Below are 14,281 nucleotides of genomic sequence, written 5' to 3'. Positions count from 1 at the left end.
ACTATACATTTCAACACAAAACAAAAGTATTAAATAAACTGAACTGCACATTTTTTCATCTTCTCCAGTGTACGTTTAGGAAGTGTTGATCATCAGAATAAAGTTTTGTCTTCTCAAAACAAAGTAGCTGATTGACTCGGCTTCTGTTGGTCGTTTATTTTAGTTTAACCACGTAATATTGTACAATAATTTCAACAACAATACTGTCATCAGGTGAGCCGGCCGGATCGCTTCAAGGTGAGCACGGTACGATACTGTATAGGTTCCGGCTACACAGTGGTTCAGTTATCAGTTCCGCCTCAGGTGTGAAATGCTCAGGTTGTGCACGGGCAAGCTGGGCCCAACTCTCAATATAAATATCCAATTTAAATTACGCTTATAAAAGAATAATTGGCATATTTATCACGTGCTCCCCCTCTTCTGCACAGACTTCATCAAATAAACCTTGAGCCGTCATTGTTTGCATTCAAACTAATCTAAATTGGCATGAAAATTTAACAAGGCCATCCAAGTGTGCACCTGCATAAGGTAGGCCCATTGTTATTTCAAATACTACTGCTCACTTGTAAAAACATGTTTTAAATGCTGTTTGAACGTTTTGTATAGTTCACCTTCACTCGTGCATTTTACAAACAATTTTGATATAAATCATAGTTGAATGAGAAATCCTTTTAATTGCATGCTACTAAATTGTTAAAATCCCCATGCTGATTAAATTAGGCTAAAACTGTCCTCAGTGTAACGTTTGTGTACTATTTCACTACTTTAAGTAATATTATTTTATATTTGTCATATACAACTATCTCTGTATGTTTTTTGCTAGTATATCATTGCTCAGTTGTGGTTGGAAAACTTCCCAAAAGAGATTCCTACTGGTGCATTTGTGATTCACCGGGTGAGTAAAGCCTTCCAGCGGGCTCTTGGCTGGTTTTATTTAGAAAAACATCCTTTCACACTTGCATTTGCACCCAAGAACAATTTATAGTCTTCAATCAACTCAACATGCAGGTTTTTGCAATGCAGGAGATAAAATAGCCTACCTGCAGAACAATCATGGAAGCACAGGGTAGAACGTATTCCGAAACCTAAGAATAAAAGTCACATAGGGAAGGCCGCAGCCTCAATTTGACTCCCCAAGCACAAAACTGTGAGGTGAAAATCAAATTTGTCCCTGTTATCGGTATGCATCTACTCCACTTGTACCTCGCAGGTTAAAGTAAAAAAAAAAAAGTACAAGGTTGTGAAGAGACAGTGATAAATCTACTTTCAGATACAGCAAAAGAGAGCTAAAAACATGTTGCACTCTGATATGATTGACAGCTAACTCTATAGTTTGTGCTTTTTCACTTTATTCTGAATATAAAACAAAAAAGCTGCACACTCATGTCACATTAAAAAGTCAACATGCAAACACAAATGGTCAAACATCCTTTTGCCAAATATTTTTTTGTGTGGATTGTCTCTATCTCTTCATTAAGTCCAAACGGATCATGCAGGTTGCGACAGAGCTTTGGTTTTTATACAGAATGCTGAATTCTATTTTTGCAACATTTTTCTAATTGGCCCAGGTATACTGGTAGCTAAGTCCCAGTTTGGTAAAGATGATTGGATCCCATTTAATACCTGCTGCAGTGCAAGTGGTACACTTGATCGTTTTTTATAAGCTTATGAGCAGGTCGGGAAGCCATAAAAAGATTAACGGAGAAGTACCACATTTAAAAAAAAAAAAAAAAAACGGTACATTTCAAACCTTTTTACAAGAATATTGATCAACAGAACGTATTTGTATTCGGCTGACTCTACAAAACTAAAGGTAAGAAGTAGAAAACTAAAGGTAAGAAGTACTGACAAATCCAAGACAGGCCACTGCTGATCGATCACTTTTAGTCCCAAATACGTCCTATTCCGGCTCCTCTTGGCAGGCCCGGAATTCCAAACTTTTCACATTACAGGCATTGTCATTAATGTCATTATGAACCTCGCTGATGTCATTGTTCTGCGTGGTGGATTGGGGGGGTTGCTCAGATTTGTCTCTCCAACGTGTGGAAAGCCTTCAAGGCAGCAGACAGAGGGAATGCGGGTAGAATGAACCAGTGGTTGAACATCGGGGGGAAGGTTCACATCTCCGTGTCAGCCTCCGCGCTCGGGCCTGAGGCGGAGTGCCCATTGGTGGTTGGGGCGGGATTGGTTCCATTTTCTGGTGGAGATTCTCCATTAGCCACGGCGGGCTTGTCGACGGGCTCCTGGGGCAGGGGGGCGACGGAGACCAGGGTGTTGGCCTGGTTCTCCTCATCCACCTGGTAAGATTCAGCCTGTCGAAAGCACACAGCAAATTGTTTTTTGTAATTATTTTACAGTGTGAGCGTCAAGCTAACACAAACATGTTTAATGTTCCTGTTCAAATAGAACGTGGAATCAGGCAAGAACGTGTGAAGTGAGATTGGATTTGCTCATGCAGGCGTAAACCCCAAAGTAAACAAACGCTTTCTCTCTAAAAGAACTTTATGGGTGTCAGCTGCGTGAACTAAGATGAACGTGTCCGTCGGGAGGTCATCGAGAGCATGATGCTTTCTGATGACATTCACTTCTGAAGAATGCTGCAGGCTATAAGATCTCCAGACATGATACTCGGGACAGAGCTGTGCAACGTGGAGTAACTGAGACCTTGAACAATAGCTGTTCCATCAAAACACTGTCATGGGCGTAGCCCTGTGCTGTAACTCTAAAAGATGATGTCATACTCGAGGTTGGAACTGAAACCATGTGTAGCTCTCGTGGTAAAAGAAAAAAACTTGTGGTTTGAGTTGGGAGTCAGTCAAGGATGCCTTTGGCAGTGATGAACTGAGAATGTAATTCATCATCTAAAATACTTGCAAAAGTGAAAATGCAAGTGAAATAGAAACAGCGAAACTGACAAATGCTTCATTTTTGGGAGCTCGGTGCCAATGTGCTATTTTACGACACACCGGGCGGGCTATGGAACAGAAGATGAGACTGGCTCGTTGAAAGAAAACATGCTGAAGCTTCCAGTATTTACAACAACTACGTTCGGTGTAATGGTAAGTTGTATTTTTTTATGCACTTGGATAGATGGATAGATAGATAGATAGATAGATAGATGGATAGATGGATAGATGGATAGATGGATAGATAGATAGATAGATAGATAGATAGATAGATAGATAGATAGATAGATAGATAGATAGATAGATAGATAGATAGATAGATAGATAGATAGATAGATAGATAGATAGATAGATAGATAGATAGATAGATAGATAGATAGATAGATAGATAGATAGATAGATAGATAGATAGATAGATAGATAGATAGATAGATAGATAGATAGATAGATAGATAGATAGATAGATAGATAGATAGATAGATAGATAGATAGATAGATAGATAGATTAGTAATTAAGATTGATTTATGGCTTCTTTTTTTGCAGCTTACTGACTGACCAAATTCTGCATAATATTCATTATTGTTACATTAAAATTTTTAATTGCTACTGGCTCCTGCATATCGACACACCAGAACTTATGCCAATAAAAGTGACCTGTACAAGTCCAGTGGTTCTTGGTATTTCCACCTAAAATGGAATGCCACTGAGTCTGGTCTTGATTTCCTGTTTTATTTTTTTTTTAAATGTCTGTCATTTTATTCACTCACCAGCCGGACTCCTTTGGAATTCTTGCGGTGGGTCTTAAAGTAATAACCGGCGACCAGCAGAGCAGCCAGCAGCAGGCCACTGAGCAACAGGGAAACCAGCACCAATTTAGAGTTCTTCCTCCAGTGAGGGACCGCTTCCTTCACACCAGTCTGCTCAGACCAAAAAAAACAAAGTAAGCAATAATTCATAAAGTATCATTTTAATTATCGTTCTGTCTCTTTCCTTACCTTGTCTTTGATGTTGTCATTGTTGAACTTGTTAACCCAGGCTTTTATGTCTTCTGCAAAATAGGAGAGGCACGTCTTGAGTTATAATCCAGCCACGCTTCTGATTCCATTGATGGCCATCCAAAGTACACGTGTGTATGTATCAACATCATTACTCCCCCCCCCGTGTCTGACCTTCAACATACTGTCCAGCTACAAGGATCTGATCCGTGTTGTCCTCCTGGTAGATCAGCAGTTTGCAGTCTTCGCCACATAACTCTTCACGGACGCTTTGAATCTTCATCTTTGTGTTTTTCTGCAAGATGAGCAAAATTAAAGATTCCTTTTGAACTGATAGAAAAGGTACACGAGTGTTTGTAGCCATTCATGGTGAATCATTTCATCAGTATAGTTGATCCTTCAATCCTAATTGTACTGGTTTTACTTACACAGGTGGAAGACTGGATGAGTTTCAGATTGACAGCGTTTTTATCCTGGACTACCTCCTTGCCTACGCACATCACGTCGCCCTGCAGGGTTCAATCCGAAGGTGAGTCCATAAGATTTAGCTCTAGTAAAACTCACAAAGACTCGTCCAGTGAAGACATCTCACATCGGGAATGTTGTCCGGGCCGTCACCTCTCGGTGGTGCTGGTTGGACAGTCCGTGTTTCCTGGATTTGGGGTTCGTCCGCGTACACGTCGACGCTGACTTGGCCGCTTTTGTCCGCGTCTTCGACCGCCGCGGGTGTGTCCTCTCCCTCGCTGTCTGGTCTCGTCCGTTTGGTAAACGGAGCCGGCGTCGTCTGTACGTCGGTGTGTCGGGTTTCCATCACGACTTCAAACGCTTGATTGTCTGACTCTGAGGAAGGAACCAAGTGGAAACGCTTAGGGGATGCTTTCGGTACTAGATCGACCCCAAGTTTTCTCAAAAGTGGACTTTCCAGAAATGCAGCACTAGTGGTGAAAGTTGTCAGCCATCAGTCATTTTTATTTTAGTATCCAAACAAGATGAGAAATCCGCCTGCCTTATCCTGATAGCTAAATATTGACCATGACATGGCTGTGTCTATACGATGGGTTCCTACTCTAGCCACAGTGAGACCTTAAATCACACGGGTTAATTCCCGGGAAGGAATTCCATCTTACCCGGTGCTTCAGTTGCCATCGGAATCATGTCTCCTCTGATGTATTCTTCCGCGGCCACGGTAGACGCTGCCTCGGCGACGATCTCATCTTGTGCTCTCACCCCAGCTGTAAAGAAGTCATACCTCATTTTAAATACTCTCGTGCTAGAAGGTGGACAGTAATGCATTCACATGTGCTAGAAGGTGGACAGTAATGCATTCACATTGCCGCAAGAATCGACTTATCTCCAGCCACAATAACAGAATCGTCCCTTGAAATGTACGCTAACTCGGTAATCTTCGCTTATAGAGGCGGGGGAAAGTGATTATACGCTTTGCGTTCCTTGGCCGAGAAGGCCGGATGGCATGCAATGAAGCACTTACTGTACCTGAGAGTATCTGAGCTCTTAAATCAATGAGCGGCTAGTAAAAAGGTCTTCACTGCAGCCCTTGGTAAATAAACCAAGACATGGCCCTGCCAACCCAATGCGCTCACCTCCCACTGGGAAAGATGTTGAGAGCTTCCCAGGAAAATCTGAACACGCCAGAGGCGACGCGATGGACCCGTGCCAAAGTGCCACGAATATTTATTATTGGAGTGGCGCACTACATGCCAGAAGAGAGCGCAGTGTGTCAACCACGCCGGAGCTCTGTTTAGTCTTGGCGTGCTTTTATCTGCGGCGTAGGTTGATTTTTTTTTTTCCCCCATGCCAAAGCTAACTTGGATGGAAAACGTCAAAAACCGTTAAGCACTTGTATTTGCATTAATCTGTTGATTCAGGACTTTTGACATGTACTCAGGCTTCTCATTTAAGTTTTACAGATGGATAGTAATAGTTTGATGATGCCTTCAACCACCCATGAATACTTTCCCAACTGTTTTGAGTTATGAGCTGGTCATTATGTCATTTTCCGGTCTTTCCTTCATAATCTAAGACTGTTAAATTGAGTTTTAGTGGATTATTTCTACGATATTACTTTCCACTGCCATATTTGTTTTATCTTTTCGGGAGCCCACCCCGTACCGACAGCGAGCTGGCAGCGCATCTGAGGCCTTTTGTTCGGCGTGACAGATCAAATTGCAAGCGAGGAGGGTCCGCCAATCAAACGGATACACGGGCGGCGGCATTCCTGCTGCCCAAATTTGCGCTGGCCTGCCAAAAGGCCGCCATCATGACCTCACTTCCCAAACATTCCCATCATGCATCAACTGTGCAGATCTCATTACGCTCTAGCTCACTCGCTTGCTGTCTCGCTATGTTAGTTTTGCTGCTTCCTGCACTCTGCGAATTGTCGTATTGTTTGCAGCTTTGTACACACGCGGCTTTCGTTTCAATTTTGGCTTTGCTTTCACAAACTTCAGACATTGCAATTAGGTAGATGATGTTTTTTTTTTTTTCTTTCCATCATAAATCCCAGTGATATAGTTTACATCTGCAAAGGCAAATACACATAGGTAAACATCTGATCTGTTTACGTCCAATCTAGGGTTGCCGTGACTGTAAAGTTTGGTTCATGATGTCATTAGAAAGATTACATGAACCCCCTTTTCCCCCCCATTCACTCGTTTTTGTAAAGGTAGTCACTTATAGAAGACAACATTTGGGGATGTGCCAACTGCCACACGTCTGCTGCTTGCTTCATTTGCTAAATGAATGTGACAAGCAGGTGCCACGCTGCATTTTTTTGCGTGAGCAGGTGCAGCGGCCAATAATGTTCTCACAGAGGCCCTCTGGCATGCTCTCTGTTTGCAACTGTCCATGACAGCTGCTCATTATATGTATGTGTATAGGGGCAATATGGTTTCAGACATACCTGACCTTCTAAAGTTCTCGACATGTGTCGCCTTTTTTTTTTTTTTTTTTTTACTTGACTGCTCAGTTCAGGTACAATATGACCAAATGGAGTCTCCTGCAAAGGGGTGAGGGAATCTACTGCAGGAAGGATTGATTTAAAAAAACGTATGTACACGGAACGTATACTCCCCATTGCGTACTTGGGAAACTTCTTCCAGGTGGCACGGCTCACCAGATTACATCCGTGTGTTGCAAGCGGCACAGTAATAGGTGAGAATTTAAGTTGCTGATTTTGGCGACGTTGTCCATAATCTTCGGTGGTTTCTATAAAACATAGTACATGACCTGACGGTCAGCTTCTTCTGTCTCTCTTTTTTTATAACCCTGGTCTGCAGCTGCCATCCTTCTTTGTCTCTGGGTGGTCCGCTTGTTTAATTTAGCAGAAAAAGGATGAGGTTGGAAATGGCTAGTGCATAAATTGGAGGTTTTTTTTTTACACAAACATGACTCAGTCGAGTGGTGAGAAGCTAAGATGTGTTGTTTTTAGCGCCGTCACGGCTCCCTCTTTGCGGTGGAGCAGAGCTGTGGGGCACGGCACGTCCCTCAGAAAATCATTTTGACTTTTTTTTGCGAGTGACCCTTGAACCTTGCTGTCCTCTACATATTTTGAGACAGAGCCACAACTATGATTCATGTCTGAATCATTCTTTGACTCGACGGTCTTGCTAAACATGACCGCACCCTTTGTTGCAGAAGCTACTTAGCAAAAAAATGAGTACAATGTTGGGCAAAATATAATTGAAATGAATGAAGCTATCATGTTCACAATTTCTTTCTTAGTTATCAAACTTGTCAAAGTTTTGTATTTATAATTGACTACGGATTCTCTAACTATCTCCTTATACGTAACGGACAATATAAAACTTTTTTTTTTTCCAGGTTTCACATTTAATAGTGGCTAACTTCTTTTAAGAATGCCAATCATGCGTCGAGTTATGAGCTTTGATGTTTCAACTATTTCAATGATTCCCCGTGGGAAACATTTCTCAGACATCCGGACAAATAGGAGTTTGACGTGCGACCCAAAATGATCTACCACAGACTTTCCACTTCAAACGTAATACAGTGGCCCCTGCCCCGCTGCCATTTTTCTACGATGAACATCCTTTGGACTAAAGCAGCAAACCTCCTGAAACATGATGGTAATTAGCCTTGACCCCTTGCGTTGACTTCATCACTCCATTTTCGATTTTCCCACCAGAAAGAGGACTGGAGTGGTCTGTATATATATCCCACCCCAAAAGACCCCCCTTTCCCCATCTCTCGGGACCGGGGATGGAGGAATGTGGTCGGCTCGAAGTCTGCCGGCTCCACTCCCCTCGCTAACTGCTCGCCCTCTCCCAGTCACGCACTGCTAATCCCAGGCATCCTTCTGAGGTGAGACATACACACCTCCCACATTCGGGAGAGGAACATGTCAAGAGCCAGACCATAACCATCTCCTCTCACTACATGTGTTCTTTATTTCCCTGGCCGGGACAAATAATATTTCCCACGGTTACCGAGAACTCGCCCTACCTTTCTTTGCTATTAAACATGGCTTCTTCCCATTTACATCACCTTTTGGCCAAATAATCAAATAAAAATAAGCATCTGCATTCTTGACTGGACCAACATCATTCCAAAATTTCTCCTCATCTTAATTGTGTGACGGATGGCACAAAGCCCTCTTCTTTTTCCAAGATTTCTACCGTTTAGCTTTTCCAACTGCCACCAAAATGGCGATTTGAAAGCTTATTGTCAACAGTGAAGCCGTTGTGACTCACTGTGACCATTTCAATAAAGACCTCTCTGTTCCCAGCAGATGTTTTCTTCATGCTATACGTGCGAATGCCATGATTTAGCTTCGCTTAAAGACGTGACGGATGGCCTAATATAGTTGCTTAAAATGGTCACGCCGTGCTTGGCTGTGGGTCACCGTTAGTCAAAAACTTGACCTTTCCAGTGAGATTACGCGGAACAAAAGGGACAACACCGTCCTTGTACGCATCAAGGCTTCCGTCTTTACAAAGATGTAAATTTACACCGTGGTGGCCTTAACTAATCAGCGTAACATTTGGTGGCGCCATGCTGTCTTCCATTTTATCCAGCATGGCAAGTTGTGTGACCGGAGCTGATGTCCATCTTTTGAAGATGCGTCCCTCCCTCTTTACTCTTCAGAAAGTCCAGTTCACGGAACTACCTTTTGACACCTATTCATTAAATAAGAAGTCAATGTCATTTCATATCCCGTTCCTCCAAATCAAGCCAAGTCGTAGAGTTAAGAACATGTGGAGGAATGTGACACCAGTGCCTCGCCCCTTTGGGTGAAATGCAACTCTACCCTCTTTGAAACAACAGGCTGCTGACCCCCAGTATCTTGGCTATGCCGAATACCCCCACCCCCTCTTCCCTTCCCTTCATTTGTGTCAGAGCGATTGATGGCCGTCCCCTTCTCTCCCCTTGGCAGAAAAACAACGGGCTTTCAATCAGGTCGGTATAAGCGGCGCCTATTTCACCCGCTGCTGCCCAGCTGCAGCTGACCCGACCCCGAGAGCCGCTTATCAAAAGTGCCGTGCCTGCTTTTCGAGGGCCCCAATCAGGAAACGTGACATCTGCTTTCAATTGGCTGTGGGACCTCACCATCCCCCTTTGCGGTCGACACGCTCACATTTGCCTTTGAATTGTTCCGAATAGACGAGTTGGGTTCGATTGTGCGCAGGTAAAAGTTTGAGGGATGGGCCCGCCTCCGCAGATGTATTGATTGCACACTATGAAGGAATTTGAGAGGTCGTGCATTATCAGAAAGGTAACTATTAGGGCTGGTGTTTCCTCTAACAAGCCATTAAGACTCCTGGAGGGAGTGCACTTAGTCCGTGTAAAGATTTCGAAGCAGTGTTATAAGCGGTTAACATTGCCATCAACTTGCCGTCCATGTTTACAACTTTAAAGCATGCATGAATTAGTTGGATTAAAATAATCTTGTCCACCAGTTCAGCTCCCATTGTACGTTTTGGGGACAGTAGACCTTTCTCTGAATAGTGTACCAAATAGTTATATGTAAACGTTGAACAATAAGTAGGATATCATCTGATACAAAGGTTTGGATTTACGAGCTTGCTCATCGAAACAAATTCAACTTGTATGGGATTGACTTTCGGAATTGAAAGACTGCTCGACTGCTAAACACCTAACATGGTTATGTTCCACTGTGGGTTATGTAAACAGGAAAGCAATAGCGCCATCAAGTACAGGAACCAGCACATCAGCTTGTAACTGGTCAATGATTTAAGTGCACCGAAATGCATGATGCTGCTGAATGCTGACATTAATGCTGACATCGTCTTCCCAGTCTACCGGGAACATTTCCATTCCAACATGGAATTGGCAATTAAAGCGACCAATCGACAGGAGGTCTCGAGTAAAAAGTGGGAAGGTAAAATTATTTTGGGAACAATGAAAAGTCTAAAAAAAAAACAATTAACTGAACCATAACTTGCATTTCCAATCATTTTTACCCAAGATGTCTCCCAAACAGTTCTCAGTATGTACTTGACTGGGAAGTCAATGAATGACACTGATGCTATAATGCCTATTTGACTACATTTCCTACTTCTATAGAGGCTATACAAACAATGATTAACATAATTACATGCTCCTAGCTTGGCAGGAACGTTAGGCTGGGTCCGCTGCCGGACTGAAGAGCCGCCCTAAAACCACTTCACAGTGCACACAAAACTTATATTGTGTTGTGGTGAAATATGTTAGGTGGTCTAGCCAAACACGAGAAATATCCTTGATTTATGTCCCCATTTTTCCACGAGAAGCCTGTTGAATGTTTTTTTTTACCGCAGGAGTTTTCCCATGAGGGCCTGTTCATTATGTTACCAAAATTCTCTCTCTCTCTCCATTTGTCCCGGTCACCATTCCACTTTGGAAGGCTTATAAATCTCAGCTAAGTCTTTCTTGCTTCCATAAAATGCAGGCCAGCTCCAGTTGCCCAAATTGACACAACAATTCACTTGGTTATTTGAATCCAGGTCAGGAAGCAGATGTTTGCTTCAAATGTAAAGCAACACTTGAGGAGTTTCCATTTCGATGATATTTGATGGCTGGGCCATTCATCTCTGCATTTTTTTTTGGTTTTCAACACTTCTCTATCTGGATGAGCTCATGAGCTGTTGAAGACACCAGCTTTGAATGAAGTCATCTCATGTGCGATTAATGTAAGGCCGCAACACAGGAGGTTTAGTTTGCTCTTAGCTCCAATTTGATATGAAAGACTGATTTGGCTTTGTTGCATTTTATTCCAGCTCTTTCATGTTATGATTGATGAGAAAAGTGGAGTTTAAATTGCCTGGCTGGAGCTCCACTTGAGGAAAGGGCTTTGATTACAGAGAAACTTAAAAGGTGTTTATTTCCTTATTTGGTGGCGGCTTTGGGAAAGTAGGAGGGACTCTGTGAAATGAGATGAATGAGAAGTAGCTTTTGAAGGAAAAAAAAAAAGATGAAGGGCCAAAATTGATTGTGCAAGGATTGGTGACGAAACTGAGCATGAGGTCACCCTAAGATGTTGCAGAGGAAAATAAATGAAGCTGCCGTTACGTCGACTTGGAACAACTTTTATATCATTTCTTCAGTTCAACTTGAGCATGCGAGCTGCTCCAATTTTCCAGATAGTTCAACTCCATCAGTCAACTTGAATGTCTCACTTGAGATCCCACAATGACGGCTGAGATGATCTCTTTGTTTGCTTTGGCGCACCACATCTTGAGGCTCAAAAAAGCCATTACCCCAAAACATTTTTTTTTTTTAATGAAAGCAAACTGTACATCATCAGGATTTGCATTCCAGGGATGAGAAACATCGTAGGGTTAAATCCTGGATTCAAACTAGAAGACCATTCAAACTTCTCCACCCCCCACTCTGCTTTCACTGCAGCTGAACTTGTTGAACAAACTTTTTTTCCACTTTGTACCATTGAAATGTATTACTCACCGATCATGAGAAGGAGGAATGCCAAGGCCAGCATGCTGGAGGGTGGGCCTGCTCTCTGAGGAGATGCTGCTGCCATGTGCACAGGGTCTGACGGCGCTGGTGAAAAATGGAGGGAAAAATAGAAGGAAAGCTGGTTCAGCAGCGGTTTAAGGTTTCCTCTTACCCGGCCGGAGCAGGATGGATAAAGCACCACTTGTGTTCTGTCACTTTTATACAGCCCTCCCTCCCTCCCTCCCTCCCTTGTTGAGGCCCAGCCCTGCACCCGTCTTCCTGCTGGTTTCTTTAACCCTTCCTCTCCGGCCACGCCCCTTCCCATGAAGCAAGGCAGATGTTGTGCGTGAGCTGCATAGACTCAAATTCGGAATCCGAGTGTTTAAGAAAAGTTCCTCGAATACCTTTTACGTTTAGACATTAAAAGTGCTCTACATTTGGGGAATTTCTTTTTTTTGTTTAGTGATGTAGAAAACCACTGCCAGACAGACGTGTGAACCCCGCTGGAGGGGGGGGGGGGGGGGGCAGTAATCCAACACACAATGAAAGGTGACTGTTGACAAAAGGCCGGGACGCTCCGCTCTTTAACAGGCTTACGGAGACGGACTGCTGAGCACAATATCACATTGGAAACAAAGATGCGACTCTGTGTTATGCTGATTGCATTTATTCATTTCTTTCGCCCGAAGCTAGCAGCAGTCAACAAAAGGCTATCCATCAACGGCGGACAGTAGCATGAGTGAAGACACCACAGGATCTGTTTAAATATTCCACGCTTTTGAAGAGGAGCTCTAAAAAAAAAAAAACCCAGCCAAAGTGAAAATAATTTTCTCACTTCTCATGCTCTAACACATCTGGAAGCACTAGTGAAAGTATGTCAAATGACGTGTTAAAAAAAAATCCCACACTCCTAGACAACAGTTCGTAAAAGCTGACCATCGCCATCTCCCCATTTTGTCCGCCACCACTACCCAAAGCCCAAGCTCAAACAGTGGGGCGCTGAGGTGTCCAATTGGCCTCTCACTGTGACTTCAGATGAGCTTTGCTCAACACACACACAGCCGCAAAGCGACGGCGTGCCGATTACGGCAGCCGCAGCTGGACGGCGGCAGTCACGTCACCCCAGGAAAACATTCATTAGAGCAGTGCTTCTCAAATAGTGGGGCGCGCCCCCCTTGGGGGGCGCGGTGCTATATCTGGGGGGGCGCGTGTGACTCTGGGGAACAGGCTTTTTTTTTGGCAGTACTAGAATAAAGTGTAATTGCGAATCTTCACAGCAGGGGGCAGTGGCGCTCTCATTGTTACTTCTGTGACGTTTGCGACAGTGCAACATTTTACGACTTACAAGACAAGTTAGGATAGTCACGGTGGGGAAGGGGGGGCGCGAATAGTTTTCTTCTTGCTAGGGGGGGGCGTAACAGAAAATAATTGAGAAGCACTGCATTAGAGTGTTAAGTATTGCAATTGCTTGAGCCCTCGTCAATCACGCCTTACTGTCGGATTGAAGCAAATGGAGCCGGAATCATCCCTCATCTCCAGGAACTGTAGCTCCTTCAGATGCTTTGTCCCTCTTCGCTAGAGATGTTCAACTTGTTTTCATAGTAGTCATGTTTACCTTCAGAATGCTAGTTATAAATATGAAACTAAAGTGGGCTAGTTGATGCGTTCGGAAATGACGGGACGATCATGATCAAGATATTGATGTCTAACCACAGGCTTTGGATTAGCGAACCGAATAACCCGATCTACTCGAACGAGTGTCGGGTTGGTCACACGGCTGGAAAGCAACAAAGGATCCTAAGCACACACGACAGATAATGTTTACCACGTGGAAGCTTTTAGGCCTTATCCGTCAATAGTACGACCTTTTCTGCACATCTGTTTTCAAACATGGAAGCTCTTTTCCAATTAGCCGCTATACATTTTCCACAACAGTCTGTGAGTATCAGCCGGTCATCTCCATGATTTTTTGACATTGCGGTTACATTTTTAAAGTGGACTTCAGCCAAATGTGATTTCTCACAGTTGTGTAAAAGCGCGTATACTAGAAATGCATTTCGGAATTGTCTCGGGAGAAATGTTTGCAATGTGCTTGCACTTTCTCACAAGGAATACTCTTTGGGTGCAGCCAAGCCCACAAAACCCCAAATCCAGACCTTTGTAAGTGTGTAATGACTTTTATTTCCTTGGCCTCTCTTGTCTTCGTTGACTTTCTTGCTTGTTTTTATGCCACACACGTCTCTCTCTCGTCTACAACCTCTTGTCTTTGCCAAGAACTTTATATAATGGCCATTGTTGCAGTAATTGGCATTTTGGCAAGTCTGATGAGGTTATCAATAATATATTCAAGTTTCCATTAAATGGCAAAAAAAAAAAACATAAATTATGCCGAGTCACCATGTTGTACCCGTATTTCAATTTCAGTCCTGAGTGGGACTTTTTACTGGGAC

General features: G+C 43.3%; 1 protein-coding gene and 1 long non-coding RNA gene across 2 annotated transcripts; one reads left to right on the top strand and one right to left on the bottom strand.

The window, feature by feature from the left end:
* Nucleotides 1-210: 210 nt before the first annotated feature.
* On the top strand, nucleotides 211-1,293 carry LOC133161886 (uncharacterized). Its single transcript, XR_009716142.1, has 2 exons — nucleotides 211-528; nucleotides 824-1,293. It is a non-coding gene; the product is annotated as an uncharacterized LOC133161886 (long non-coding RNA).
* Nucleotides 1,294-1,332: 39 nt separating this feature from the next.
* Nucleotides 1,333-12,035, bottom strand: si:ch211-286o17.1 (hematopoietic progenitor cell antigen CD34). The gene is made up of 8 exons (XM_061290598.1): nucleotides 11,841-12,035; nucleotides 5,030-5,134; nucleotides 4,495-4,742; nucleotides 4,331-4,411; nucleotides 4,077-4,197; nucleotides 3,903-3,955; nucleotides 3,675-3,824; nucleotides 1,333-2,312 (listed from the first exon to the last, which is right to left on the bottom strand). Exons 1-8 carry the CDS (start codon nucleotides 11,914-11,916, stop codon nucleotides 2,118-2,120), a joined length of 1,029 nt encoding a protein of 342 aa, XP_061146582.1. The 5' UTR covers nucleotides 11,917-12,035; the 3' UTR covers nucleotides 1,333-2,117.
* Nucleotides 12,036-14,281: the final 2,246 nt, after the last annotated feature.

This window comes from Syngnathus typhle, linkage group LG11, assembly GCF_033458585.1.
Source record: "Syngnathus typhle isolate RoL2023-S1 ecotype Sweden linkage group LG11, RoL_Styp_1.0, whole genome shotgun sequence".
Classification (NCBI taxonomy): Eukaryota; Metazoa; Chordata; class Actinopteri; order Syngnathiformes; family Syngnathidae; genus Syngnathus; species Syngnathus typhle.
This window is presented reverse-complemented; position numbering and strand designations above follow the sequence as displayed.